The sequence below is a fragment of the Alexandromys fortis genome, unplaced genomic scaffold (assembly GCF_014885135.2).
Source record: "Alexandromys fortis isolate MF-2015 unplaced genomic scaffold, M_Fortis_MF-2015_v1.1 scaffold_10, whole genome shotgun sequence".
NCBI classification, from domain to species: domain Eukaryota; kingdom Metazoa; phylum Chordata; class Mammalia; order Rodentia; family Cricetidae; genus Alexandromys; species Alexandromys fortis.
The window spans coordinates 10445554-10470709 of NW_026067895.1; the positions used below are offsets into that span (position 1 = coordinate 10445554).

General features: G+C 45.7%; 1 protein-coding gene and 1 long non-coding RNA gene across 7 annotated transcripts; one reads left to right on the top strand and one right to left on the bottom strand.

Moving 5' to 3' along the window:
* Positions 1 to 5087: 5087 nt before the first annotated feature.
* On the bottom strand, positions 5088 to 8145 carry LOC126512858 (uncharacterized). Of its 2 annotated transcripts, none has more exons than XR_007595165.1 (3): positions 8005 to 8145; positions 7191 to 7404; positions 5088 to 5432 (listed from the first exon to the last, which is right to left on the bottom strand). It is a non-coding gene; the product is annotated as an uncharacterized lncRNA (long non-coding RNA). The 2 variants fall into 2 exon arrangements; XR_007595164.1 differs by having other exon boundaries at positions 7979 to 8145.
* A 213-nt stretch (positions 8146 to 8358) lies between these two features.
* Positions 8359 to 14662, top strand: Dmrt2 (doublesex and mab-3 related transcription factor 2). 5 transcript variants are annotated; one of them, XM_050159458.1, is made up of 5 exons: positions 8359 to 8692; positions 9371 to 9937; positions 11033 to 11135; positions 12709 to 12785; positions 13192 to 13338. In XM_050159458.1, the coding sequence occupies exons 2-4, from the start codon at positions 9407 to 9409 to the stop codon at positions 12762 to 12764; spliced, it is 690 nt and encodes a 229-aa protein (XP_050015415.1). In that variant the 5' UTR covers positions 8359 to 8692; positions 9371 to 9406; the 3' UTR covers positions 12765 to 12785; positions 13192 to 13338. The 5 variants fall into 5 exon arrangements, with proteins under 5 accessions (XP_050015415.1, XP_050015411.1, XP_050015388.1 ...); XM_050159454.1 differs by having other exon boundaries at positions 12709 to 12789; positions 13192 to 13322; XM_050159431.1 differs by lacking the exon at positions 12709 to 12785 and having other exon boundaries at positions 13192 to 14662.
* The last annotated feature ends 10494 nt before the right edge of the window (positions 14663 to 25156 follow it).

Sequence of the window (25156 nt, forward strand, 5' to 3'; positions counted from 1 at the left end):
AAAAGTTTCTTTTTTTTTTTTTGGATGAGCAAATCTTACCACCACATGTGAGGGAACCATCAATATTTATTACGTTAAACATTTGCCAAGCAATAGGAGAACATCTGGGAAAACTACGGAGAACACCACCACTGGAGAGTTGATTCCGTGCTTTCATGTACCGGGGCTGGACTCCACACTGAAGCCAGATTTGGTTCTTTTTGGAACCGATAAGCCAAGTTCAGCGACTCTGCAATGCTTAAGTGGACGAAAGTTAAGTGTACAGATGTGTTCGTGTGTTGTGCAAACTGGGATCCAGAATACTAAAAACAGAAAAATAAAGCAACAAAACCCAGCAAATCTCTGCTTATTCGCAACGCTGGAAGGTTGTTGATATGAACGAGACAGGATCGAAGAGGTTTTAGAGAGACAGAATTCCTGATTGGGAGGAGCCAATAGGTTCAGAGTTTCAGAGCTAGGCCTGAGATTTTGATTTTTCTCTGTTAAAGGGGTAATTTTAGCCCCTTAGAGCACAGTCCCTCTACTGTTTGAGAGTCAAGACTGCGTTTTTTTAGGGAACACCCCCCAAGTTATTTAGCAGATCAAGAAGCACATAGTTAAGTCGCTAGACTAGAGTGTAGATCTAGCATTCACACTGACTGTCCGTGTCCCTGTCCCTTGTCCACTGCCCTCACGCTGGGTGCTCAGTTGATGAGTATCTTGCTCTAATGATTCACCCCAGGATTGTGAAGTCTAGAATGCACCAGAACCGTGGTGCAGAAACGCCATTCACTCAGTAAAATGAAATCTTTCCAACTCAGCTCCCAGGCAGGACTGCGGTGGACCTCTCCAGCAAGCTGTGCAGAGATGGCAATGGCTGGTCTGCCGGAGGTCTGTGTGGATGTTATTTATTCTTTGGGTCATCACAGGTATTAGATTACTTTAGTGGATCTTATGCAGTTTGGCCTACATTTGTGTACGGTTAAGTTTTCCCCTAAGCATGAAACAACAACAGGCAAACACAAGAACCAACAGAACAAAAGCCAGCCCAGCCGAGAGTTGCTGGTCGAAGGCTATAGGAACGTTACAGTAAGATATAGGTCTGGAGACCTGACTGCCCCTTCCTGCTTCAGTAACACAGTTTCTTCAGAAGGGAAATGCTCCCTGCTGAGATCAGCACCTTGCTACCACCCTCCTGAAGCCGGGAGGGCATGCCTTTCACGCTCTGCAGGGACAAGCAGTTCCTACAAACACTTGAAAGGCTGGTTCACGGTGGTCAAAGAAAGGGTGGTGGCTTCCTTTGAGAAAGAAGCGCCACTTGCATATTAACAAACAGAACTCCATCTGTGACCCTCCTTCAGAGTCTGCCATCTTTGACCTTTTTTCTCCATTACCCAGGATGTGAAGAAAAAAAAAATTAGACCAGGGAGACCTGGGCACCTTACACTCACAACGCTTTTTAATTTTCAGAGACTTTCAGTTACTTTGCTTCTGCCATTGTGAGCTTGATGTTGTCAAGAGTCTGGGTACTATAAACGAGGAAACAGACACAGAATGAATTGTGCAAAACTTCTCAGGGACCCCAGAAATGATTTGTGGTATCATGGGCTTTTAGAACCCTGGCTGGTCTACACATTTCCTCCTGACAAACTTGAACCTCCATCATTTGCAACAGAGTGGAATTCTGAAAACCTGTTTTCCACCCAAAGGTCCTCGGTTTCCCAAATCATTTTTGCGGGATTTACAAAGCGGAAGCAGGAGCGGTGGCCGCGGGGAAGGTGGGACGGGGGGGGGGGGGGGGGGGGGGGGGGGGGGGGGGGGGGGGGGGGGGGGGGGGGGGGGGGGGGAGGGGGCAGCAGTTCTCTAATGTGTGTTCAGGGAAATCGAGTTAGCTTCCTGTGGAAGGCTGATGGGGGGAGCTTTAGGCAGAAGCAGCTGAAACAAAATTCACCTTGAGGTTCCAGGGTCGCCACAGCTGCTAGCTCCTGCTGAGAAGCGTGCTGCAGAGGGATGGCCTCAGATTGAGATCTTGTTCTGGTTTCCCTTCCCATAGTGCTCTAAACAGGCTTCTGGAACCCGCAGCCTGTTGCTAGTCAGACTCTGGATCTGACAAAATGTGGGCCCACAAAGATTGTGATTCTTTCCAGAGTGGAGTGATCCTCCCGCTTCTTGCAAGTACTGGGGACAAGGCAGCTTGAAGAAGTAATCAGGACGGCCAAGGAAGCGAACAGCCCGCATGATGACAGTTCTTTCACTGAGAGCCGGCCTGGCAAAGCTAGTGGGAGGGAGGGAGAATGTAATCCGGAGGCCACTAGTGTCTCCCAGGCTCTGGACCCCTAGGCGGGTGGCCGCCCACAGCGCCCCCGCGCGGCCTTCTTGTGCAGTGCGCAGACATTGGTTTTATAGATGCTGGACTTCTGAGTCACCGGCCCGCAGGGATCTCAGGCGTTTGGGGGACTGTTGGACACTGAAGAGGGATCAAAGCATTCTTGTGGAGCCCGAAGCTCACAAGGCTGCCTTTTTGTTTGCCGGCTTTCACCCCGTCAATAAATTTTCTACGAAAGAAAGGGCAGGGGTGGAGGGCTCAGGGGCTCTAGGTGAACAAGAGAAGGGGCCGGAGTTTTCCTGCACCTGCGTTCCCGCCACGTTAAATCAGCGTGAAGCAAGTGACATCTCCTAGCTCGCCCCTTCCCAATGGCTCACCTCCCGTGGACCGCCTTCCTATTCTCTGGCAGTTAGCTCGTTGGTTCAAAGAGATTTCCTCGGCTCTTAAAGTTTATGTAGCGCCTGGTCGTAAAGGCGTGCTCCAGCTGGCCTGGGTCCTCTTCCCCCCCTTCTCGATTCCTACGATCTCATGGGAGTGACCACTCAGGCAAGCCTCTTCTTCTTCTCTCTCTTTTTTCCCTCCATCACACCCAGACGTATTCTGAACTTAGGAAAAGACTTCAGCGATGATCTAGTTCCGTTTCAACCCCTTAACTGTGTAGAAGCCTCAGGGATAATGGTGAAGAAAAGATCCAAGGTCTGGGCTGCTTTACTTGGCAGTAGAGAAATGGATCCATAGAGAGCTAGTTTCCAATCGTACCTCTCCTCCCAATCTCTTTTCCTCCTTCCCCCTCTCTCCTCCTCTCACCCCCCACTTTTACCACTTACTATGTTGGTAGAAAGAATCTCTTTCAGGCCCCTTTAGGACCCGTGCTTTTGTCATTTGGATTGGAGGTACAGAATCACACTCCAGACACTGAGGTCCTGGACAGACACACAGCCAAGGAGAGTTGGGATTCCCTCTTCCCTCAAACTTTCTTCCACCTCCACCCCATCTTGTTCGAGCCCCCCCCCCCAATCTGCTTTGGAGACTGGAGGAGTCGAGCAGCAAAGGGGGAGACTTCCTTCTCAGCAAGAACACATTTAGAGAGCCTTCCTGGACCTACAGTAAGGAAAAGATTTTAGTTCTCATCGGAACCCAACCCCAGACCCCAGAGTGAACCTAACACAGGGCTAAAGAGGTCTCAAGAATCGCTCTGCTGATATTTGGCTTAAAAATCCAGCCAGCACAGACACAATCTAAAAGTCACAGGGTCACAGGTAGGCTGTGGCTTGTGTGGCCTCTTTTGGCCGCTGGAATGAATTCCTCCCATCCGGTCTAAACTCTAGGCAATGGGTTCTTTCTGAGACTGGGGTCACCCTTCACTTAGTGGATAGATTTGGTTTTCAGGGGTTTTTGATTGCCCAGGGTTAGTAGCAGAACTATGGGGGAAGGAGAAAGTGACCAGCCAGTCAAAATCAGTGCCAAGCTGTTTCTGTCTCCACCCCCATCTTATCAACCTGAGCAAGCAGGCCATCATTGTTCAATTTCCATGCCATTTTCCTCTGGGGTGGAATCTAGGTCCCAGTGCCTCCTGGGGAATCTTTGACTTAGCTATTGGGAGGACGAGAGGACTCTCAATCATTGTGACTTGGAGTCTGGCTGGGGTTGGGGCAGGTAGGGTGGCAGATATGCCTGCAAGATTGCTTCATCGTGCATGGGATTCTATATCCTACCTCAAAGGGCAGGTTCTGCAAAACACAGGAAGCATCGAGGAGGACCCGAAATAGCCAAGGCCTCTTTAGGTCTGCGCTGCCTCTATATTGCTATACATCCTGTCCCCCACACCCCACATCTCGATGATCTCCTTTGAGTTTCAATTTCCCTTAAATGCAAGAGCAGGCAGAAAGATGTGGCTCCCTTTCTCTTTTCAATGTCTCCTAACACTGAACTTAGCACGGAAGGAACAAGAAGGAATGAGGGCTCCTGCCCTTTGCTTTTTAGGGCACCAAAGCAGGGGGAGGGGGCGTGCTCACTGTCTTGGTGGAGAACAGTTATCTCCTCAAGTCTCTCCTCGCTCACCTCCACCCCCACTAGTGTGACAGGTCATATATCTGATTTCGCAAAGTAAATTGGGAAATCATATCTCTGTGGTCCCATCTGGATTATTTATTTTCCCATGTCCATAGCCAGTTAAAGTTGTCGAACTTTAGTAGGACACTGTTGCTATCCACAAGTCTGAGGTCATCTCTAAAGAAATCAGAGCCACAGTTAGCCACAGCAAAGCCCTTATACCAAGGTGCCCAGAAATGCCCAACAGCCAATCACCACTTGGATTTTTTTCACTGGGCAGTTCAAGCTGCTGCTAGTGGTAGCGGCCTCCTAGGTCCATTTTGTGAGTCCTTAGGCTTGGTTGCCTTAGAGTCCCCATGGCTCCCTGAGCAAGTGGAGGTCTCAGGGCAGAGTTGGAGATGCCAATTGGCTTTAGGTGGTAAAGACAGGAGTAGCTTAACTGCCTGACTCAGGGGCCATACTAGTGGAGTGTGTTCAAGGGATTGTACAATGAACAGGGGCCAATCTGATACAGGCGTGCCTTCTTTGAAAATGATTTATTTATGTTTGGACAGGTGTTTAGAGAAAGCACCAAGTCACTCTTACCAAGGAAAGACCCCCCCCCCTTCATCTCAGTTCTGTTTCCCTTTGACTCTCTGAGGGTAAGCTTCTCAGCTGGTAGGCCCAAAAAGTGCTGGAACAGGAAGGGGTGGAGGTGTGTGTGTGTGTGTGTGTGTGTGTGTGTGTGTAGATTAATCACAAGCAAGCCAGGACACTTTCCACCACCTTCACCCATATAGGTCAGTGGGGGAAGGACACCAACTCCACAGCTTGCAACAGCAGCGTAAAGAGCATTGGAAAGAACAGTGCTTTGTGACTTGGGGTTGGTTTCCAAGTCCCCTTTAGGGACTTGTTTCTTCACCTAACAAGTCCTGAGTCAAGGAAGGCCTTTTTAAGAGGGCGAAGAGAAGCCAGTTTCTTGCTGGATGCAAGGCTGTCTTCAGAGAGGAGAAGGAGGTCTATTCTGGAGGTCACACTCTTCGATCACCCTATCCTTGTAAGTTGAAGTTTTCATATGCCAGGCCAGGAAAGGTCACTTTTTAAAAAAAATGTAGAAAAATAATTGTCCAAGGTCACTAGTCTGTGGAAGAACCACCTGGAGCCCAGGCCCCCTCACCCCCATTTCTCCTGAATATTTAGATTACTGAACAGTTTGTGTAACTATGGCATCCTTTGGCAGTCCAATAAAACACATGACCATTCACCCCCAGAGGGAGTGCACACATTTTTACTTTTAGTATGGGAGTGTCTTGGATTTCCTGAAGTTTGTCCTTGGATAAATCCCCACCAGTGGTTCCCTGGAGGACTTTAAGACTGGAGGATGGAGTGTAATTCAACAGGATCTTGATCGCAGCTGCACAGATGGTGGTATAAAGAAGGAAGACGACACACAGGGAAAAGGGGCGATGTGTGTGTGTGTGAGTGTGTGTGTGTGTGTGTGTGTGAGTGTGTGTGGTAATCAGCAGACAGCAATGAAGCTATTGTCCTGTGTTTTCCCTGTCCATGGGGTTCTGGAGGGCTGGAGAAGACCCACTGGGTGTATCCACCCTGCAACCCAGGGATCCAGTGAGCCAAGAAGCTCTCCAGCATCCTTCCCTGGTCTGGCCCAGCAAGCCCACAAGAGGCAGTCTGGTCTCTGCCCTGGGACTTTCCCAAGGGCTGGTCCTCTGGGTTTGCTCCTCTGCCTTAGGGCCCCCAACCCCATGTCCCATTTTCAAGTTCTGGTCTTATCTGACTGGTTCATGTACCCAAATATTATTTGTCTCTCTCTCTCAAGTGCTGTTTAAAGTTTGAACTCGTAAGAGGGCTGCTGGATTCCCTAGCCTGTTTACTTTCAGTTTAGGAAGCAGCTACCCACACCTCCTCCCCCTGTTCCTTCCTGGCTCCCCTCTCTGCCATCTAGTAGCAAGCAAGCCTATTTTCTGAACTTCGTTAACATTTAAAATTACTGGGGAAGGGATAATTATTCTATCTTCTTTCTTCCCGCCATACAAGCAATTAATAAAGAACCAAGCCTTCTGTCTACATGATCTGGCTGGGTAGTGGTGGTGGAATTTCAGTCAGAGGGCAGATGCACAGAAATACCCTGTTTGCAAAGGTAGAAATGTATCGTGTACGTGTGTGTGTGTGTGTGTGTGTGTGACTGTGTTGGAGAAAACTCAGCATTATTTGACAAAGACAAAACAGCGAAAAAAAGACCAGTGCCTAATCCTGTCCTGGAGAATCTATTCCTAAATCCATGCATTAACACCAGAAGTGATGCGGAGGAGCTATGAAAACAAAAACAAAGGAACAGCAACAACAACAAAACGACCAAGAAACCATGGCAAACCCTCTGCCAGTATTTGCTGTTGAGAATCGAGGACTCCCTAACTTTCTGTGACATCAGTGGGGAGGCTACACAGGTCCAAGGTTCTCGACCAGTACCTGGCTTTTTCCAAGGACGATGGGTCTCTCCAGGACTCACAGGGAGAAAACAGATGCTAAACAAGTCAAGAACTCAAAAGCTCCCACCCAGGTGAACCTTATCTTTGGTTAGATAAGGAAGAACTCAAACTCTGTGTTACTAGGAGGTGCTAACCTAACGGAGAGGCAGCAAGAGTTGGTTCCTGTTTACCTCAGTGAAATTGTCCTAAGGGAGTCTTGCGACTTCAAGAGACACTGAAAAATCTACGGGCACATACAGAAAGCCATCCCCATTTACTTAGGGAGACATCGCCTTAGCTCTGGCCACGAATGTGGCTCCAGTGCCCGATGTAGGAGGAATTCAGCCTCACTAGTGGCGTGAGGATACCTGTGTTCCTGGCAGGCGAATGGTCTTTGTTTCCACTTTGGGCGGGCTTGATTGACTCTCAACTTTCTGACAGGTTCGGATTAGAGGAAAATTACAGTCAGCTCCGAAATGGTCTCCCTTCAACAAATATCCACCGCTGGTCTACCGCGAGTCCAAGAGAACGACACGAAGTTTTTTTTTTTCTTCTTCATAAAGCTGGTCCTCCTGCAGAGGGCTATATTTAAAGGTGAGATTCCAAAAGCACCAATGAGATTTTACATTTAGCTTAAGATATTACGGAATGCAGTTTAAGGGACTTCCTTGCGACTCGTGGGGGGAATTTAACTTTGTCTCAAACATTTATGGGATGGGTATTTTGAGAGAGAGGGAAAAAAAAAGTCCGTTTTCTTTACAAACACTCTTCACACACGCTAAAAATCTGTTTAAAAATTTTTGTATACATGCATGCTTAGATTGAATATTTTTGTATCTAAATTTGCTATTGGCGTAAATGATTTCCATTTCTCCAGTATGACCCGTGCTATGCACTGACAGAAGGAAAATGTAAGTGACCTGTAGTTGAGGCGGCCACCTGCCCAGCTCTGTGAAAGAACAGTTTTGCACTTCAGTGCTACGCACAAAATACAGAAATTTGTAAGACAGTAAGGCGCTATCCTGCAAGAGAAGCATGGACTTCTTCGTGTGGAGAGAAAGATGCCACAAAGAGTGGCCCCTTTTTCTTAGCCCAGCTGCCGGTCGATGGTTAAATACCAGAGACGATGAGACCATCGATAGAAATCAATGCTAACCTTTCTGATCGCTACCTCTGAGTTACCTTCTCGAGAAAAATACGGTGCATAAGAGTGAGACTCAGCTTGTTCCCTAGTTCCCGAGATAAACGGAGACGTCTCTGCTGCGATCGCTGCTCACACTTTCAGGTTCAGCGTCGGGATCAGGGACCCGGCTGCAGCGAAGGCTGGCGTGCGGACTCCGGCTCAGGAAAGCTAGGAGGGAAGCGCCCTCTGTGCAGAGGAGGAGGGCGCTCAGCCCGAGTGCTTCAGCCAATCGGCGTGCACACCGCCTGATGATTGACCAATCAGAGGACGCGGAGCTCGGGGGTGGGTGTGGGTGGATGGATAATACTAGGAAGGGGCGAGGGGAGGCCCCGGACTGCAGTGAGTGACGCTGCTGCCCAGAAAGCGAGCTGAGTGCGCTTGCGGAGGCAGAGTCCTGGGTCCGAGCCCCACCTTTCCTGCCCATTTTGGGCCAGAAGTGGAAAGCGAAGTCAAGCGACCCGGGCTACAGAGGACCGAACAGAACTCTGCAGAATTTGGGATGTACGGGGTGAGGTTGCTGAGGACTTGACTCACCTCCTGCCTCCGTCCCTCCCCACTACCCGGTGGGCTCCGGCCTCCTGCTGTCAGATCCCTTTCAGTTTGCGTCTGCTGCTTGCAGCTCCAGAGCGAGATCCTAAAACTGGATATCTTTTTACTGGGTTGCTAGTCTGGGCCTCTGAGTCTTTGGTGAGTGTTGTGATGTCGCCGCTCGGGAGTCAGGGAGGGCAATGGGGGGCTTGAATCATCATTACTGATCCTTTCTGCTTCTGGTTGTCTTGCTTAACGATGAAAAAACAAATTGCATCAACCCTGTGCGGCCCAAGCACTGCTGATGCGAGACTAGCTTCTGCAGCTTTATGGCCAGTGTCCTCCACTCCCTGTGGGTGTGTGGGCCCTCTAATAATAGCACAGCGTTGGTGAGGGGAAGGATAGGGATGCTCCAGAGTCTTTGAGGTGGCATAGGTCAGTCAGTGAGGGACATTTGGGAAACGTGATTTTAAGATCCCTTGTAATTTAAGGAAAGATAATTGTTCCATCGACAGTTTTATATGCATCATGGCCATGTTAGCCGACTGTGGAAAAGCTTGACAAGTGGCTTAAACCGGAGAGTGTGTAAGGTCAGTGGGTGACTGGTCTGGAGAGGCCAGACAGGGTTCCGGTTAAAGGTCAGGTGCACAGACCACTTAGAATTAGTAAACTAAAACCTTCGTTGGGTTGTGGATCTCTGGGTCCATGTGGCTTATATTGTAGGGACCAGAAAGAAACCGGGTAACTTCTGGTCTTGCAAAAGAAGTTCTGGGCCAAGACTCAGAAAGGGCCCCGATTGCGACAGGCGGGTCTTCGGACCTCTTTCTGTTTCCCTAGAGTGTTGGCAACCGACCCGAACGAGAGCCTAGCGCCATGACAGAAGGACAGGCAGTCCCGGGTGCCGGGGACTGGGAGATCGACGTGGAGAGCCTAGAGCTGGAGGAGGATGGCAGTGGGGCTCCGCAGCGGACCACGTCTCAGGGACCCAGTCCGTCAACAGCAGATGGGGACGTCGAGGAGGACGAGGAAGAAGACGAGGAGGACGAAGACGCAGAGGATGAGGGTGACGGCGGAGAAGAACCGGGAGCGTCCCCGGAGGTGCCAGACCGGCCAGAGCAGCCGGGAGGACCGGCACCCAGGCCACCGCCAGCGGCTCAGGAGCTGCCAGCCGCCGCCGCAGCCCCTGAGCGCGGTGCCACCGCGGGTGGCGGCGCGGAGCCTCGCAAACTGAGCCGCACGCCCAAATGCGCGCGCTGCCGCAACCACGGCGTGGTGTCCTGTCTCAAGGGCCACAAGCGCTTCTGTCGCTGGCGGGACTGCCAGTGCGCCAACTGCCTGCTCGTGGTGGAGCGCCAGCGTGTCATGGCCGCCCAGGTGGCGCTCCGGAGGCAGCAGGCCACCGAGGTGGGTACCCTTAGGCCCCGGGTGCCTCTTGAGGGTGCGTGTCCAGCCAGGATGGGGAGCCCCTTAGCAGCAGGAGAGCTGCAGATACTCTGCCCACGCTAATCTGCGGACTCGGGAGGGAAAGCCGTGGACCAAGCAGAGCGTGCTAGAAAAGTCTCCTACTAAAAAAAAAAACCAAAGTGTGGCATTGAAAATAATTAGGTCCATTTGGGACACCACGGAAAAGTCATTAAAATACTTTAGGGTTAGTTTTGCAGGTGGTCGGCGAGGGACGAGGGTGGTTGACAATGCGCTGTGCACAGTCACTGTGTTAATTACGCCCACCGTGAGTAAAGCAGCACGCACTACTGTCACTGTGCGGTGTCCTCTTAACACTTAGGCAGAACTTGATGCCCGTTTTCCAGAGGTGACAAAAATTCTGGCTGTACGTAAGAGATTCTAAGCCCAAAGCTGTTCGGGACCTCAGGTGGCCTTGGCCCTGGGCTCAATCTCTTTCCTGGTTGGAGGTAGATGCTGCCCCGTCTTGCTAGGCTTCTCTGCAGTTCACTGAGTTGGAAGCAACCCGGCAGGAAGGAGAGGGAGCAGAGGGTTCCCAGGCTGGTGTCCCTTAAGAGTTTCTTCTGTCTTTACTTACCGCCCTCCTCCTGAGAACAAGGCAGACACTGAAGACTCCCTCAGTCTCTGGCACCCCATCGTTTCCACTCCACCTAGGGGAGAAGCCATCCTGTCCTCAGAGGCAGGTTCAGGGCACCTTCAGCCTAGTGCATGCGCCCTGGGGAGGCAACCGTCCCCCAACCCAGTTCTCTCAGGCCAGATTCCTAAAGTCCCCTTGATAGTGGATCCCTACTTCCTCTAGCTGTTTCCTTAAACGTCTTTTGGAGCGGTATCTAAAGAAAGCAGGAGTGGCCACACTAGCTGGCTGAGCTGAGATTAAGGAGCGCTCCCATTAATTTTCTTTCAAATAATTTTTATAAGAGACGGCAAAACAAATATGTTTTCGGTTGGGGAGACTTCTAGAGGCTTGTGGATGCCCCTCCCCCACTCTCACGTTTTTTTTTTTTTCTTTTTCGTGTGTATGTGTGTGTGTGTTTACAGGACAAGAAGGGGCTTTCCGGGAAACAGAATAATTTCGAGCGGAAAGCAGTGTACCAGAGGCAAGTCAGGGCGCCAAGTTTGCTGGCCAAAAGCATTTTAGAAGGTAAAATAACGTCAAGTTGTCCGTTGGCTTTTAAACCCAGTTGCGGGGTGCTTATCATTTAGACACGTGACCGTTTGTATTAACCCAGGAAGGAGCTAATCCTCATTAGAAATTTTGCCTCGGGGAAGGGAATTCATATCTAGAAAATGAATGGCGCTTTACTGGCTGAGGGTTTTGCCACCAGGATAAGGTCCTCTCACTAGTTAATGTGCTCCGCTGCAGCGCCTGTGAAATTTGTCCCAGTGTGAGGAATGCACAAAAAATGCACCGTCAAGTGATCCTGGAAGCCACCTTTGGGAAAGAAAACATTTAAAACTCACCCCCGCCATAGCTATGGAAGGAGCTTAATGGGTAGAGTAAGTGGAGCAAGACAAGTACAGCTGGGACCAAGAGTCACCTCTAGCCTCAAGTTTCACTCTTTAGCGTTCTGTTTTCCTCCTTGGAAATCTAGATGCATACAACCCCCCCCCCCCCTTCTTACTGCTTACTTGCTTGTCCCTCAAGGCTGTAGAGTGGGAAAAGATTGGAATCAAACAAGCAAAACTGGAGGCTCGCTGAGTAGAGCTCCCCTCGCCTTCATTTTCTACAAACCCTGGAGACCTGTTAATTATTCCTGTTAAAAGTAGTGATTTTTCTAAAGCATCTGAATTTAGGCATGGTGTTTATTTAGTGACTGGCTAAGCAATGTATTGCCATCTCTGGTTCCCTTACTGTTCTTTACACTTCCTTGGCCTTTATCTAAGGCGAAGTTCCATTTGCTTTAATCACTGCCACTTCCTATAGTTCAGCTTAAACAGAAGGGCTTCCTTCCTGGAAGTGGACACTTGAGTCTTTTTTTCTTTCTTTCTTCTGAGTTTAGCTGATCCTGAGTGGTTTTAAAGGTTGTCTGTGTTTCAGACTGTGCTGTGCACCTCTGACCTTTGAAAGAGTTTTGAATTTGGTTGCAAAGTAGGTAAACATTTATCACTCTAGGGACCACACTGATAAATCGGAAATTTTGCCAAAGCAAGTTGAGGCATTTTGAGGGCTCAATGGAAAAAAGTATAAACTCCAGTAAATAACTTTCTGGCCAGACAGTTAGCCTAGAAGTGGAAGCAATACTTTTCAGTTTTTATTTTATTTGCAAACGAGTGTAATAGGTTTGTCCCTGTGTAAACACAAATGCTACACGGGATCCTTCAGAAAAGTTTGCCAGTCCTGCTAAGTGTTTGGGAGTGGTGCACTGCTCCGAGCGTTCTATTGGTTTTGTCTCTGTTTCTGAACTGCGCACAACTGCATCTGCATCTTAACGACTGCTCTTTCGGCCCTTTTGGTATTTGGCCGACCTGAATGAACTTGGGGGAAACACTTGAGGTCTGTAGATGGAGACACGCCCCTCCCCATTGTTTTGTCTCGCTTTGCTTGTTCATGAGGTCAAAGGGAAGCCCGAAGAATTACTAGGTGTGCCTTGTGTTTGGACTAGTTAACAGCTATTTGCAGCTTTTCTATGCTGCTCTACGTCCTCAAGTCCTCTCTTCTTTTTTTCTCCTTACTAATCTTCTTTAACTTTCTTTTTCTTTCTTTTTTTTCCTAGTTCTCCTTGGATTATTCTACAGCTGTAACACTGTGTACATAATGAGACATCTTTAGGAAATAAAAGTGACATCAGCTGTAGGTATAGATATCTTTTATAATAATGAAAAAAGGAAAAAAAAAGATGATATGGGCAATGAAACTGATGAAAATAAGGTGGACAGATTTGTCTCTCCGTGTCTAGGGATCTGGGAAGAATATTAACATCTCAGTCATAATATAATACTTGCTGAAGCAAGCAAGCAGACATACCTATCCCAATGAAACCAATGACAGCCAGAAGCTAGCATATGGGCACCTTTCCCGATAGGGAAACTATATTAAATCAAACATATACTTTTGCTTCTATATTAAAATATCAGTGATTTGGAATTATAACTGATTTATCCTGTGGTTTATGATGTTATGTTTGCCTTCTGGATTTCCACATTTTTCTTGTCAAGATGTTACATCTGTTTTCTTTACCAACACTTGCTTATTTTAGGCTATCGCCCAATAACTGCGGAGACTTACCTGGGAGGGACCCTTCCTCTACCGCCACCTGTTAGTGACAGGATGAGGAAGAGAAGAGCCTTTGCGGACAAAGAGTTGGAGAACATCATGCTGGAAAGAGAATATAAGGAGAGGGAGATGTTGGAAACTTCTCAAGCTGCGGCCTTGTTCCTGCCCAACCGTATGGTGCCGGGACCTGAATACAGTTCCTACAAAAGTGCCTACAGCCCCACTGCGGGGGAGCCACCCAGCAAGGACTTTTGTAACTTTTTACCAACCTGCCTCGATCTGACCATGCAGTATTCAGGATCGGGGAACATGGAACTGATTTCTTCTAACGTCAGTGTGGCCACAACTTACAGACAATATCCCCTGTCCTCACGATTTTTAGTTTGGCCCAAATGCGGTCCCATTAGTGACACCCTTCTTTACCAGCAATACCTTTTAAATGCTACCACTTCTGTTCAAGCCTTGAAGTCTGGGGCCAGCTGGGATTTGAAAGGAACCCGGATTCAGGATGGCCTTAGTGCAGAGCATGACATGAGTCCACCCAAACCAGAAGGCTCCCTGGTGTTGCCTCATCTACCCGAGGTCCCAACCTCAAGAACTGACCTTCAGGCTCACCAGGTTGTCCCTGAGAGGTCTGCCTTCTCCCCACCCAGGCGAAATTTCTCTCCTATTGATATGGACTGCCTGGCAGCTCAAGGGCACATCTTAACGAAGATCAGCAAGGAAAACACCCAGCACCCTCTGCCACTTAAACATAATCCGTTCCACTCAGTATTCCAGCAGACGCTCAACGACAAATCAGGCCTTGAGCTGAAAACACCATTTGTCAAAGAAGTCTTTGATGAGATCCCAAAGAAACATAGAGAGTGTTTGGTCAAGGAGAACCAGAAGTACACATTTACAATAGACAGATGCGCAAAGGACCTCTTTGTAGCCAAACAAGTTGGAACGAAACTCTCGGCAAATGAGCCGCTGTCGTTTTCTGTTGAGTCTATTCTTAAGAGGCCGTCATCTGCCATCACTCATGTCTCCCAGTGAAAGGCTGCTTAAATGGAAAGCTGGATTTTCTACAGTCTTAGAGGGTTCTTTGCAGATACCCTTTCTGTTTTTAGAGTTAAGATGTTTGTATAAAGAAATTTCTAATGTAAATGATGATTCCTGAGATCCTACGCATTTCCTTTGCATGTACCTTTTCTTATCACATGAGTATATTTAAAGATGGAAATTGCTAACTATGTAAATTGTAAGGTTCTATGCTTTACACAGCACCCCAAAAAGCAATAAAAATAACACTGTCCTCAAAAGACCTAGAATTTGTTGACGCAAACAGCTGTCTCTGTCTAGATTGGAAAGCTTGTGTCTTAGAAATGCATTCCTTATTTTTCTATAAGTCTGTGTGCTTTCAAGCACTGTTAATGGTCCTTGTGAGCCACAGAGAATACCTATAAGCGTATAATGCTTTCGTTTGTATTTTTTAAAATGTGCAGGTAGTGCGAGTCATATTTAGGGTTCACACAAGCTGGGTGAATGCTCTTCTTTCTCTAAACTACATTCCTGGAGCTTCTTGAAGAAAATATATACATACATACATATATGTTAAATTGAGTTAGATAGATATATATGTATAAGTATCTATCTCAATTTAACTTTTTAAGATGGAGGCAAAGGGAGCTTGGGAATAGAGTTGGGGTTCTTTGCGTGTTGATGGAACTTAGTTTCCTGTGGTTTGACAAAGTTGAAATAATTCAAAGGGAAATCAGGTGCAACAAGATATGAATTTGATTGTGTGTTTGGAGATGGACAGATGTGAATTCTCTGGGCCTGTTTTTCCCTTAGGCAAGCCTCTGTATGTCAAGCACTCCTTTCTAGGAAAGGAACAGAACTTTGGACATTTGTAGTTGTTTTTAACACACCGTGTCTTTAGTTTTCTGGTGACCACAGATCAATTCCCCTTATTGGGTGCAGTCCATTTAGCCCACAGTGGTGTCAAATATTCCTTGGCTCTTGAGTTAGTTCACTAGTCCTGAAAGATCGGTGATAATGGTTGGTCATTTAGATGTAGGCTCTGCCAACTCTCAGCTGGTCCCTCACTACCTGTTTAATACCTCTCCCAGGAGTACTGTGTCAAAGGCTGTCAGCATAATTTTCTTCTGAGATTAAAAACATTAATTATTCAAATGTTATCAATTGCCAGAAGGCTGAGAATGTTTATCATTAAACGCAGGCGACTTCTCTCCCCCACCATTTGTAAATTCTTTGTTATACCCTTGGCTCTTGTTTTGCTTAACAAAATATTAAGTGCTGCTTCAGAAGTTTGATAAAATGAGTGTGAGACGCTTGTGAAGATATTAATCTTCAGTGGTCACCTGTGGGCTAGGAACGATTTGAGCGCCTGCTTAGTACACTCAAAGCCCTGGGTCTGATCTCCTGCAAGTTGAAACCTGGCTGCTCCTGTAATCCCAGCGCTGCTGGAGGCAGGAGAATTGGAAGTTTAAGGCCATCCTTGGCTTCAAGTCAACTTTGAGACCAGGGGAATTCATGACACCCTTGCTACACACGTAATCCAAACACTTGGAGGTTGGAGGGCATTGATAGTGGCAGAAGGATGGTGTACTCAAAGCCATCCCGCGCTACGTAGCAAGGCCCTGTCCCAAAAAACCAAAACCACACCAAATGAATAAAGCACCTTCTACTCACTTGTGGACTCCAAATCAAGTTCAAGTTTTCGCGCTAATAAGATGACTTAGTGGGTAAAGAAAACCAGTTCCTGCAAGTCCTCTTCTGATCTCCACATGCAAGTACATGAACTTTGCACTCACGTACACGCACACATTCAGGCACACATGTAACTAAGCCACAAAACTTTGAAGCTGTAAGCTATCAGTCAAAGTCACTTCACTACGGAAGACAAGGTTTAGATATTTCACTGAAAGGGCTGCCATGGGGCAAGTCTGGATATCAAAACCATTTTGGGCTTGTGAAAAAGGTTTCTTGCTCTTGAAAACAGTTTACCATCTTGTGGAAATGCTGGCTGGTGCTACTGATTAGCTCATGGCCACCTCCAGGGATTCTCAGGGTTGCTGCTTAAAATTAGCATCAGTTTCAAAAACCCAAGCCCAAACTTAGGTTGATTTTCAGTTTGTACTTGTAAAATAATACTTGGTTTTGTTGAGTCAAATTTACTTACTGTTACTCTTGCAAAAGCCAGAGCAAATGGAAGCTTGCCAGGGAAACAGAAGAGAAAGCAGGCAGCGATTTCAATAGCTGCTTGAGGATTATCATTAAGTGGAAAAGGGGTTTTCCAGCCAAGTCTGCGCCAGTGTTAGGTGTGAGAGGTCTGCCTTTAGTCACCTGGGGTTTATCTATGCAGTCGCTCAGTTTTGTTTTTCTTCTGACAATTTGCCTTTTGTATAAAGCCTTAAATGCAAACGGAACACTGAACCACACCAGAATCAACGAGGGGAACCGCGTTAGAGACAAACCACGTTAAGATGTCTTGGTGAGAAAGGGTTCTTCAACCAGAGATGGATTTATTCTCATCCCTGCTCCCAGCACCCTCTCTCCAGGGTTTCAAACAACACAAGCCTATAGGAGTGAATGACCTTGAACTTCTGATGCTTACCGGCCCGTGCTACCACGCCTAGTTTTATTCAGTGCTGGGGCAGGAATGCAGGGCTTCACCTTAGGTAAATCCTCTACCAACTGCGGGGAATCTTAATTTTGAATACTCACATTTGTCAATATTTTCCCTTTTGTATCCAGTGACCAATTGGGACATCTTTGTCCTGTCTCTAGATCATTTTAATCCCATTAAGTGAGTCCAGTTGGCTGTGGCTATTAGTGGTTTTTCTCACAATACGAGTGACTGGAATTTTATTGTCCTTGAATGTTTATGAGGGAGGGTACTTTTCCTGGCAAATTTATTAGTTCTGCTGTGATGACGAGTTCTTAGAATTTCAACCAAATCTACCATTAGCCACGTAACCAGAGCTTTGTTCTTGGCTCTGTCTCTTTGCTTTTTAAAAATCATTGTGCTTCCCTGAAAGCTTCTGGTCTTCAAAGAACTCTACTTCTGACATATTAAGCTGAACTCCTGGTTCACTTTGATCAGTCTCTATGTTTAAGGTAATGGATAGATTTGGCTTGTGTCGTTTCTTGAGGACTTGAGGGCTAATAAAACTTTCACCCCTTTCTCAGTTTAACTCACAATGCAATAATGCAGTTTTAATGAGTTGTTTTCCTTCCATGTCAACTGATCAAGTGTTAGTTTTTGCTCTACTTTCACTTTTCAAAAGCTGTTTCTCAGACTTTAATGGACAGTTGGATTCTCTAGACCTTGGTAAAATGCAGACTCCTGGATCCCGCTGGTCTGGGTGGGCCTATGGTTTTTTAACAAGTTCCCAGATGTTGATGCTACTGGCTTCAGACCACACTTTCAGTAGAAAATGATTACATTTTCGTTACTTTAATTCACATTTACTGCAATGTGCTATGGGTTGTGGCTACTAACGCAATGATAATATTATTAGCCTGAAGAATTCCATATACATTAATTTCGAAAAAAAATTTCCCTTTTTACTAACTCTTTGGTGGCTTGAGTAGGTTGAGACCCAGGCAAAGGCCACAAAAACCACAGTAGCCTCTTCTGAGGTTGGTGCCCCTGATAGTCTAATCAATTCACACCAGCTTAACATCACCACAGCGGGTGCCACGTTTCTTGGCACCCAATACACTCAGGTCATATTCAAGCCACAGCACTGTGCACATCCCTTTGAAATGCTCCTGACACTGTTTGGGGTAGACTTTTCCCTCCCTTCCCCCAGGCCCCACCGATCTATTTACCCACTTCCTGTCTTTGGAAACTGTATTTTCTCAGGTAGACATATACCTCCCTCAATGTGTGCAGTATTCCCTCTTAACACGGCTGTCACCCCTAGAGGCTCTGGCATCCGTTATATACTTTTCAGTGTGAATCTGAGTGTGTTATCAGTCATTTGAACTGAAAAGCTGAGTTCCAATTGTGTAAGGAAAGGCTGCAACTTGTATTAAGTAATGTTCTGCAGTTCCTTAAGCGGAGTCTCCGAGGTGCTAAAGGGAAAAAGAAATGGCTGAAGGTCAAGATGAAGAAATAAGAATCCACAATTCCCAGCTGAATAATAAAGACATCACTTAATGTCAAGGCTGTGTTTTCAATTGAGACAAGAATTATTACAGCCCACCGGATTTCATGAATTTTGGATCAACTTCTTTATTTCTATTCTGCAGCTAATTTCCACAACCGGGGCCCAGTTCATGGAGCTGATGGGTTTTTAAATGGCTGGACTCTGCATTATATAAACTTGGACCAGTGGCACCCACTTATATTTATTTTTAGGATTATACTAAGCATTTTTTTTATCATGTATCACCTGCTCATTGTTTTGGCTTCAAACTTGTTTGGTTTAAATACATTTAGAACATGCTAGACAGAGACACCTGGAAATGGGCTGGCAAGATGTAGCGTAGTAAATGTGCAATAAGAGTAAGTACAATTTAGAACGCATATTCGCATTTATTATCTCTAGCACATGACTGGAAAGGAACACTTTTGCTGGCCACGAGAATCCTTTCATTGGCACCCTTAACTGGGAACTAAGCATGCTATTTATGATATATATTGAGCCTAAAAATGAGCCCTTGTTTCAGGCCTGGGGTAGAAGGCACGCTCACCAAGACGAAGGGCCTGGCATTTGCGGGTGAGGATATCCTTATCTACTTTATCAACGATTACCTAGCAGGATGGAGATTTCCTAATGCTAAACACTCCAGTGACACAGACCACCCACCTAGAAACACCTGGCCCACCACACCTGTCTGGCATGTGAGCAGTGATTGAGAGTCTATGGCCTCTGCATGCAGGTTGGCTCTTGACAAGAAGGAGAGGACTAGGAAGAGATTCCCCAAGCCCTTTCTTACCCAAGACCCATCAGTCTGGTAAGCTATTCCCCTTTAAGACCCACCAGTCTGGTAAGCTATTCTCCTTTAAGCCTCTGACTTAACATGCATGCACTTGTTGTTTTCTTTGTTTTGAATCGAGGTCAAACCAAAGACTGTATGCATTTATATTTCATGGCTGCGATCAAAATTTAAATCCTTGCTGAAGACAAACAAGGGGGAAAGGGGCACTTCAGATTTACTAACTGCATTAATGATTATGTATATTAATATTTTCAGAGTAGCAAAGAAGTGGCTTCATCTATATCCTAGTTGGAGTTAGTGAACTTAAGACAATATGTTGGCAAAGCCCCGAGGTATCTTGCAACCATGTGGTCACTACTTATTAAGTAGCATGGGCTATGCCCCAGTCATCTGCCCCCCTCAGCCATCATCAAATTGTTTACACAGGATATTATCATAAGAAGGAACCTGAGATGTTGTGAAGCTGTGAAGTCAACTAATGCATTTACTCTTTGATACAGCTATTATGGAGGTCCCAGGAGGGTGGCACAGGCAAACTATATCCCAATCTAGCAAGGCACTTAGGCAGAGTCTTTCAGGATGAAGGATTTCGGAATTGGTAACTGTTGTTCAAAGGCAACTGGCCTCTGTAGGCTCAAAGGGAGTGGCACTATTAGGAGGTGTGGCTTTGTTAGAGTAAGGTATGACCTTGTTGGAGGAAGTGAGTCACTGTTGGATGCGCTTTAAGATCTCATATATGCTCAAGCTGTACTCAGTGTCTTGGTTCACTTCCTGTTGCCTGTGGGATCAAGATTAAAGATGTAGCTTCTTCTCCATTCTCCGTTCCTTCTCCAGTACCAAGTCTGTCTGCATGCCACCATGTCCCGCCATGATGTTAAATGGACTAAACCTCTGAAACTGTAAGCCGTTCCCTCAATTAAATGTTTTCATTTATAAGGGTTTGTAGCTGTTTGAATAGCTAGCTTCAAAAACATTGAGCAATATATCAATATCAATATCAGTTTTGTGCAATATATCAATATCAATTTTGTGGTAAGTCATTTGTTTCCTGGCTCCCAGATCCTCTTGTCTTCACCCATATTCTAGTTGGCAGATAAGGATAATAATGCACAGTTTATCAATCTTGTGGATAACATTGTTGGGAGGGGTGGCAGCTATAGCTGGCTGGTTGGACTAGCCTAAAATTATTGATCAAAGGGCAAGTCTTTTTTTTTTTTTTTTTTTTTTGATACAGGGTCTCACTCTGTAGGCTTGGCTGCCCTGGAACTCACTATGTAGACCAGGCTGGCCTCAAATTCAGAAGAGATCCACTTGCCTCTGCCTTCCTAGTGCTGGGGTTAAAGGTGTACATTCCTACGCCTGGCCCGAAGAGCAAATCTCATGTCAGACATTAAAAACAACTTTCACCGAATTATGAAGCAATCTGTTGAAAGAGAGTTAACTTCTTGTTAGTTTTATGTGAAACTGATCTGAGAGTCAGAGGGGACTGCAAAGCTCAAAAGGGAACGAGAAGGAGTCAACACTGCAAGAAATTGCTGAGGCAGACTTGGATTCCTTTTAGAGCATGCAGATCAAAAAAAATGCTACAACCCGTTTCTTGCATCAGATCAGATATGGAAGTGTGTGAGAAGCTTTGAACATTGCATGTTAAATGCAGTCACTGATGGGTTTGGCAATGAAGGTGGTGAAAGTGCTTCCAAATGTTTCAAATTATGAAGTTCAGGATGTTGCAGACGTGGTCCTGAGCAGAGATATCTCAAGGGAAAGAGTTCATTTCATGTAGAGGAAATGTTATCTTGAGAGGGGCAGTCAAGTTCCCTTGGAGTCTCTGGAAGAAACTAGACAGGCCAAGGATATGGAGGGGCCAGAGAGGCACAGTGGTAGGATGGCCATTTTCAGGTTTGGCTTGTGTGTGTGTGTGTGAAAGAATGTCTGGAGGTCTTTAGGAGGAACGAGGAGAAGGCCTTGCACTATGTGTTAGGCTGCACTGGCAAGCAGAGGCTGCTCCGGCCTGTATCCTACCGCACACCTTGGCACACAAACAGCTGGAGAAGGATTAACTGAAGCCAGCTGTGGTGGCTCAAGCTACCACCCCAGGCTGGCTCAGGCAAGAGGATTTCCATGAGTAGGAAGCCTGGGCTACAGAGTAAGACATGTTTCTAACACAAGAAGTATTTAATAAGAAATATCTCCAATTCTGGTAATCCACGATTTTATGACAAATTTCTGGGAGAAGGATCAGATGAAAGATTAGCAAGCTCTATCTATCTATCTATCTATCTATCTATCTATCTATCTATCTATCTACCATCTATCTATCTATCTATCTATCTATCTATCTATCTATCTATTTTTCTATCTAAGATAAAAAACATAATGTTTTGATATAATTATATATAATCAAGCAAATTACCATTATACTCTGATATAGATCTTACATATATGTGGAATCTTAAAGTATATCAAATACATACAAATAGAGCCTGGACAGGTTGGTTCTGGGGACAGAGAATTAGAGCATGTGTAGTAAGATGTAAAACTGAAAATGGAAATGTACGGTAGATATGAATTTATGGCTAATACTCAATTAGATATTAGAAATTTGCTGAAATAGTTTTCAGTGCTTTTTTTTTGAGACAGGTTTTTCTCTCTGTAGCCTTGGCTGTTCTGGAACTCTCTCTGCAGACCAGGCTGGCCTCCAACTCACAGATTTGCCTGCCTCTGCCTCCTGAGTGCTGGGATTAAAGGTGTGCACCACCACTGCCTGGCTAGGTGCTTTTATCATAAATTGTTATGATTTAGAAGAAGTTATAAAGAACACACCCTCCTAAGGCCGGAAGTCATGAGTCACTGTGATTAAGAACATTGCACCTCTGCTGCATACGTGTGAAACTTGAATAATAACTGCACCCAAGAGTCTAGACAGACAAATATCTTACATTTACTGATTTTTTTCTATTGTGATATTCTTGGGGTTTAGTAGTGTAGGAAGTCATATATATATATGTATACATATACACATATATACATATATACATATGTATATGCTTTTCCATTGGCTTGCTTTTAAATAAAATTAATATATCTATGAAATCTTAGGGCTGATTAGATTTAAATATTTTTTAATGTGATAAACACTGAATTCTGAAAATGGTTCTCTTACTTTAGCCAACTTAATAAATTTCAATTGAGAAATCAGATTTTCCATGGTTTAAATCAATATAGAGTAGAGTGAATTGACATTCATTAAGGTGAAATCTGACTCTATTCAAGTACAGTAAAGTTAAGCTTTGGTTTTATTTCAAGTTTAGTCATATCTGTAAATCTGATTCTTTATATGTGACACACTGCTGTCATTTAGCTCCATAAATATTTATTAAGCATCTCCTATAAGCTAGGAAATGTTAAGCTATTAGAGGAATCAACAGTTAAGATATGGCTTTCAAAAATGTCCCATCTGGGGCCTGATGTGATAACTTCATTGAGAAAGTACTTGCCATGCAGACATGACCTGAATTGGATCTCCGTACTCACGCTGAAAGCCAAGTGCTCTAGCTGGTGTTTCTAATCCCAGCCCTGGGATGATGACCATGGGCGCGTCTCTGGGGCTCACTGGCCAGCCAGCCTAGCCTAACTGGCGAGTTTCAGGTCCCATTGAGAGAGAGACCCTGTCTCAAAAAACAAGGTGGATGGCTCAGGAATGCTTTCCTCTGGCTTGCATGCACACATGTGCACCCTAAAAAAATGTGTAATCAGGAAGTTTAGTATATCACATTGGTTATTTTTCTTTCCCCATGGTTTCTGAACGCAGGCAACCATTTTCCCCTGCATTCCTCATGAAAACGGTCCATGATGATCCACAGTTACTTCAGGAATCGATCATTTGGACCTGACTCAGCTTTCTCTCACTTTTCTCTGTACATTTTATTATTGTCAGGGCTTTAAAAAAATAAGACCTGTGGATTTAGGAGTTTCAGAGAGAGGAGTAGTGGGTTTTGTCTCAGCTTCTCCAGTTTGCTGTGGTATTCAAGGATGGTGGCTACGACAATAGAACCAATAGAAGGCTGCATTTTTTTAAGTGTGTGTGTGTGTGTGTGTGTGTGTGTGTGTGTGGAGGTCAAAGGACCCAGAGGACAGCCTAGGGTGTCTTCAGGGGTCAGTCTGTCCTCTCCTCCCACTGTATTTGAGACGAGATCTCTTGTTGCTCACCGTTGTACATACCAGGCTCCTGGTCCTTAAGTTTCTCCTCTCTCTGCCGTTACCCATGGAGCATCTCCCAGCCCACAGTGGTACTTTCACCCCTACACTGAAACCACTGGAGATGTAGAGCCGTTTACACACCAGAAGGCTTTAAACGCTTGCTGTCTATTATAGCTTCATATGAAGTATTTGCAAAGTCCTAATAGAAAATAGCTCCAAGCCCTCAGCACAGTGGTCAGGGGTAACGGGTGGGAGGCTCAGGGCAGACGTGGAGTAATTGTAGGTGAGCAACAGAGCTGTGTGACTTCCCCTAAAATTCAGTTCAGTTCAACAAACATATTTAATTTTTTATTTTTTATTTTATGTGCATGAGTGTTTTGCTTGTGTGGATGCCAGTATGCTATGTGCGTACAGTGCCCATAGAGGCCAGAAGAGGGCATTTGCTCTCCTGGAACTGGAGTAACAGATAGCTGTTAGTCACTCTGTGAGTACTGGGAATCCAACCCCTTGTCCTCTTGAAGAGCAGCCAGTGCTCCTAACTGCTGAGCCATCTCTTGAACCTCCCAGTTCAATAAACAGCTAGTGAGAACATTTCGTGAACCAGACATAGGCTCAAAATTGGGTTTATGTGTGATCTTTTTTTCTTTCCTTTTCTTTCTTAAAATTATATATATATATAAGTTATATATATATAAATTATATATATATATTATATATTTTCGTGACATGTTTCTCTGTTAGCAACCCTGGCTGTCCTGGAACTCTCTCTGTAGACTGGCCTTGAACTCACTGAGGTTTGCTTGCCTCTGCCTCCTGAGTGCTGGGATTAAAGACATATACCACCACGTCCCATCAATTTTGCTTCTTTTAAGTAGAAAAAAGCCTGAAGTTAACTCCAAGTCATTTAACAAATAAACACCCCTCCCCCACCGACAGGTCCCCACTGACAGGATTTGTTTAAAGAGAATGTGCAACCTTTGTGCTCAGCAGTTCTCTCCGCACAGGCCTTGGTTTAGATTAGAAAAGATGGCTCAGCTCAGGTCTGGCTTCCTTATTGCTCTCTTAGCTGAATGCTTATGCTAGGAAGAGAACCAGGCACCCGCTTGCTGCCTCTTCATGTCTCCTGTCTGTTGGTAGCGGAGCTTTTAGACTGGCCATGGCTCCATCATCTACAGCTAGTCGGTTTCAACCCTGCCTCACATTGCTCCAGTTCATCAGAGATTTCCTGGAACCTCGATATAAGCCTCTATGATTCCTCCACTCTTGTATTTTACATTCCTGCAAAACCCAAAGCTTGTGGGTGATGCCCAGTTCTACTGCAGCCTTGAGATGTAGCTGGGCCCCCTTGAACTAGCACTGCAGCACCCTTTGAGAACCTGTGAGATTCACCAGGGGAAGGAAACACTTCGTTAAGTTGCCCTATTGGAGCAGGATGCTCTGAAGGCTCTCTTATTTCAGGAACTCAAATTTTCAAATGAGTTTGCATTGTTGTATCTTGGAAACTTCGATGGATGGGGTCTTGTAGTCAATATACCTTTCTAGTGTCCCATATAAGTGTTTGTCTTTTTTAAAAATAGCCCTACACTTTTAAATGGCTACAGTTACATTGTCTACACATAGTGCCTCGTCCACAACTTAAACTGCATTTATGATCCTTTCTGTACCAAATTGCACATGCTCTGCTCTCTGCTCTGGATTTTCATTATAAATTTGGTTAAAGGAAGCCGGTGATAACCACACTACAGTCTAAATGCTATGCTCTTGTGAAATTTTCTCCAACAAATAAATTA

Excerpts from the sequence above, each read along its gene's own strand:
- Dmrt2 (XM_050159431.1), top strand. The coding sequence starts at position 9,407 with ATGACAGAAGGACAGGCAGTCCCGGGTGCCGGGGACTGGGAGATCGAC. Across the intron at positions 9,938-11,032 it reads GGAGGCAGCAGGCCACCGAG|GACAAGAAGGGGCTTTCCGG; the intron begins GTGGGTACCCTT and ends GTGTGTTTACAG. Across the intron at positions 11,136-13,191 it reads GGCCAAAAGCATTTTAGAAG|GCTATCGCCCAATAACTGCG; the intron begins GTAAAATAACGT and ends TGCTTATTTTAG.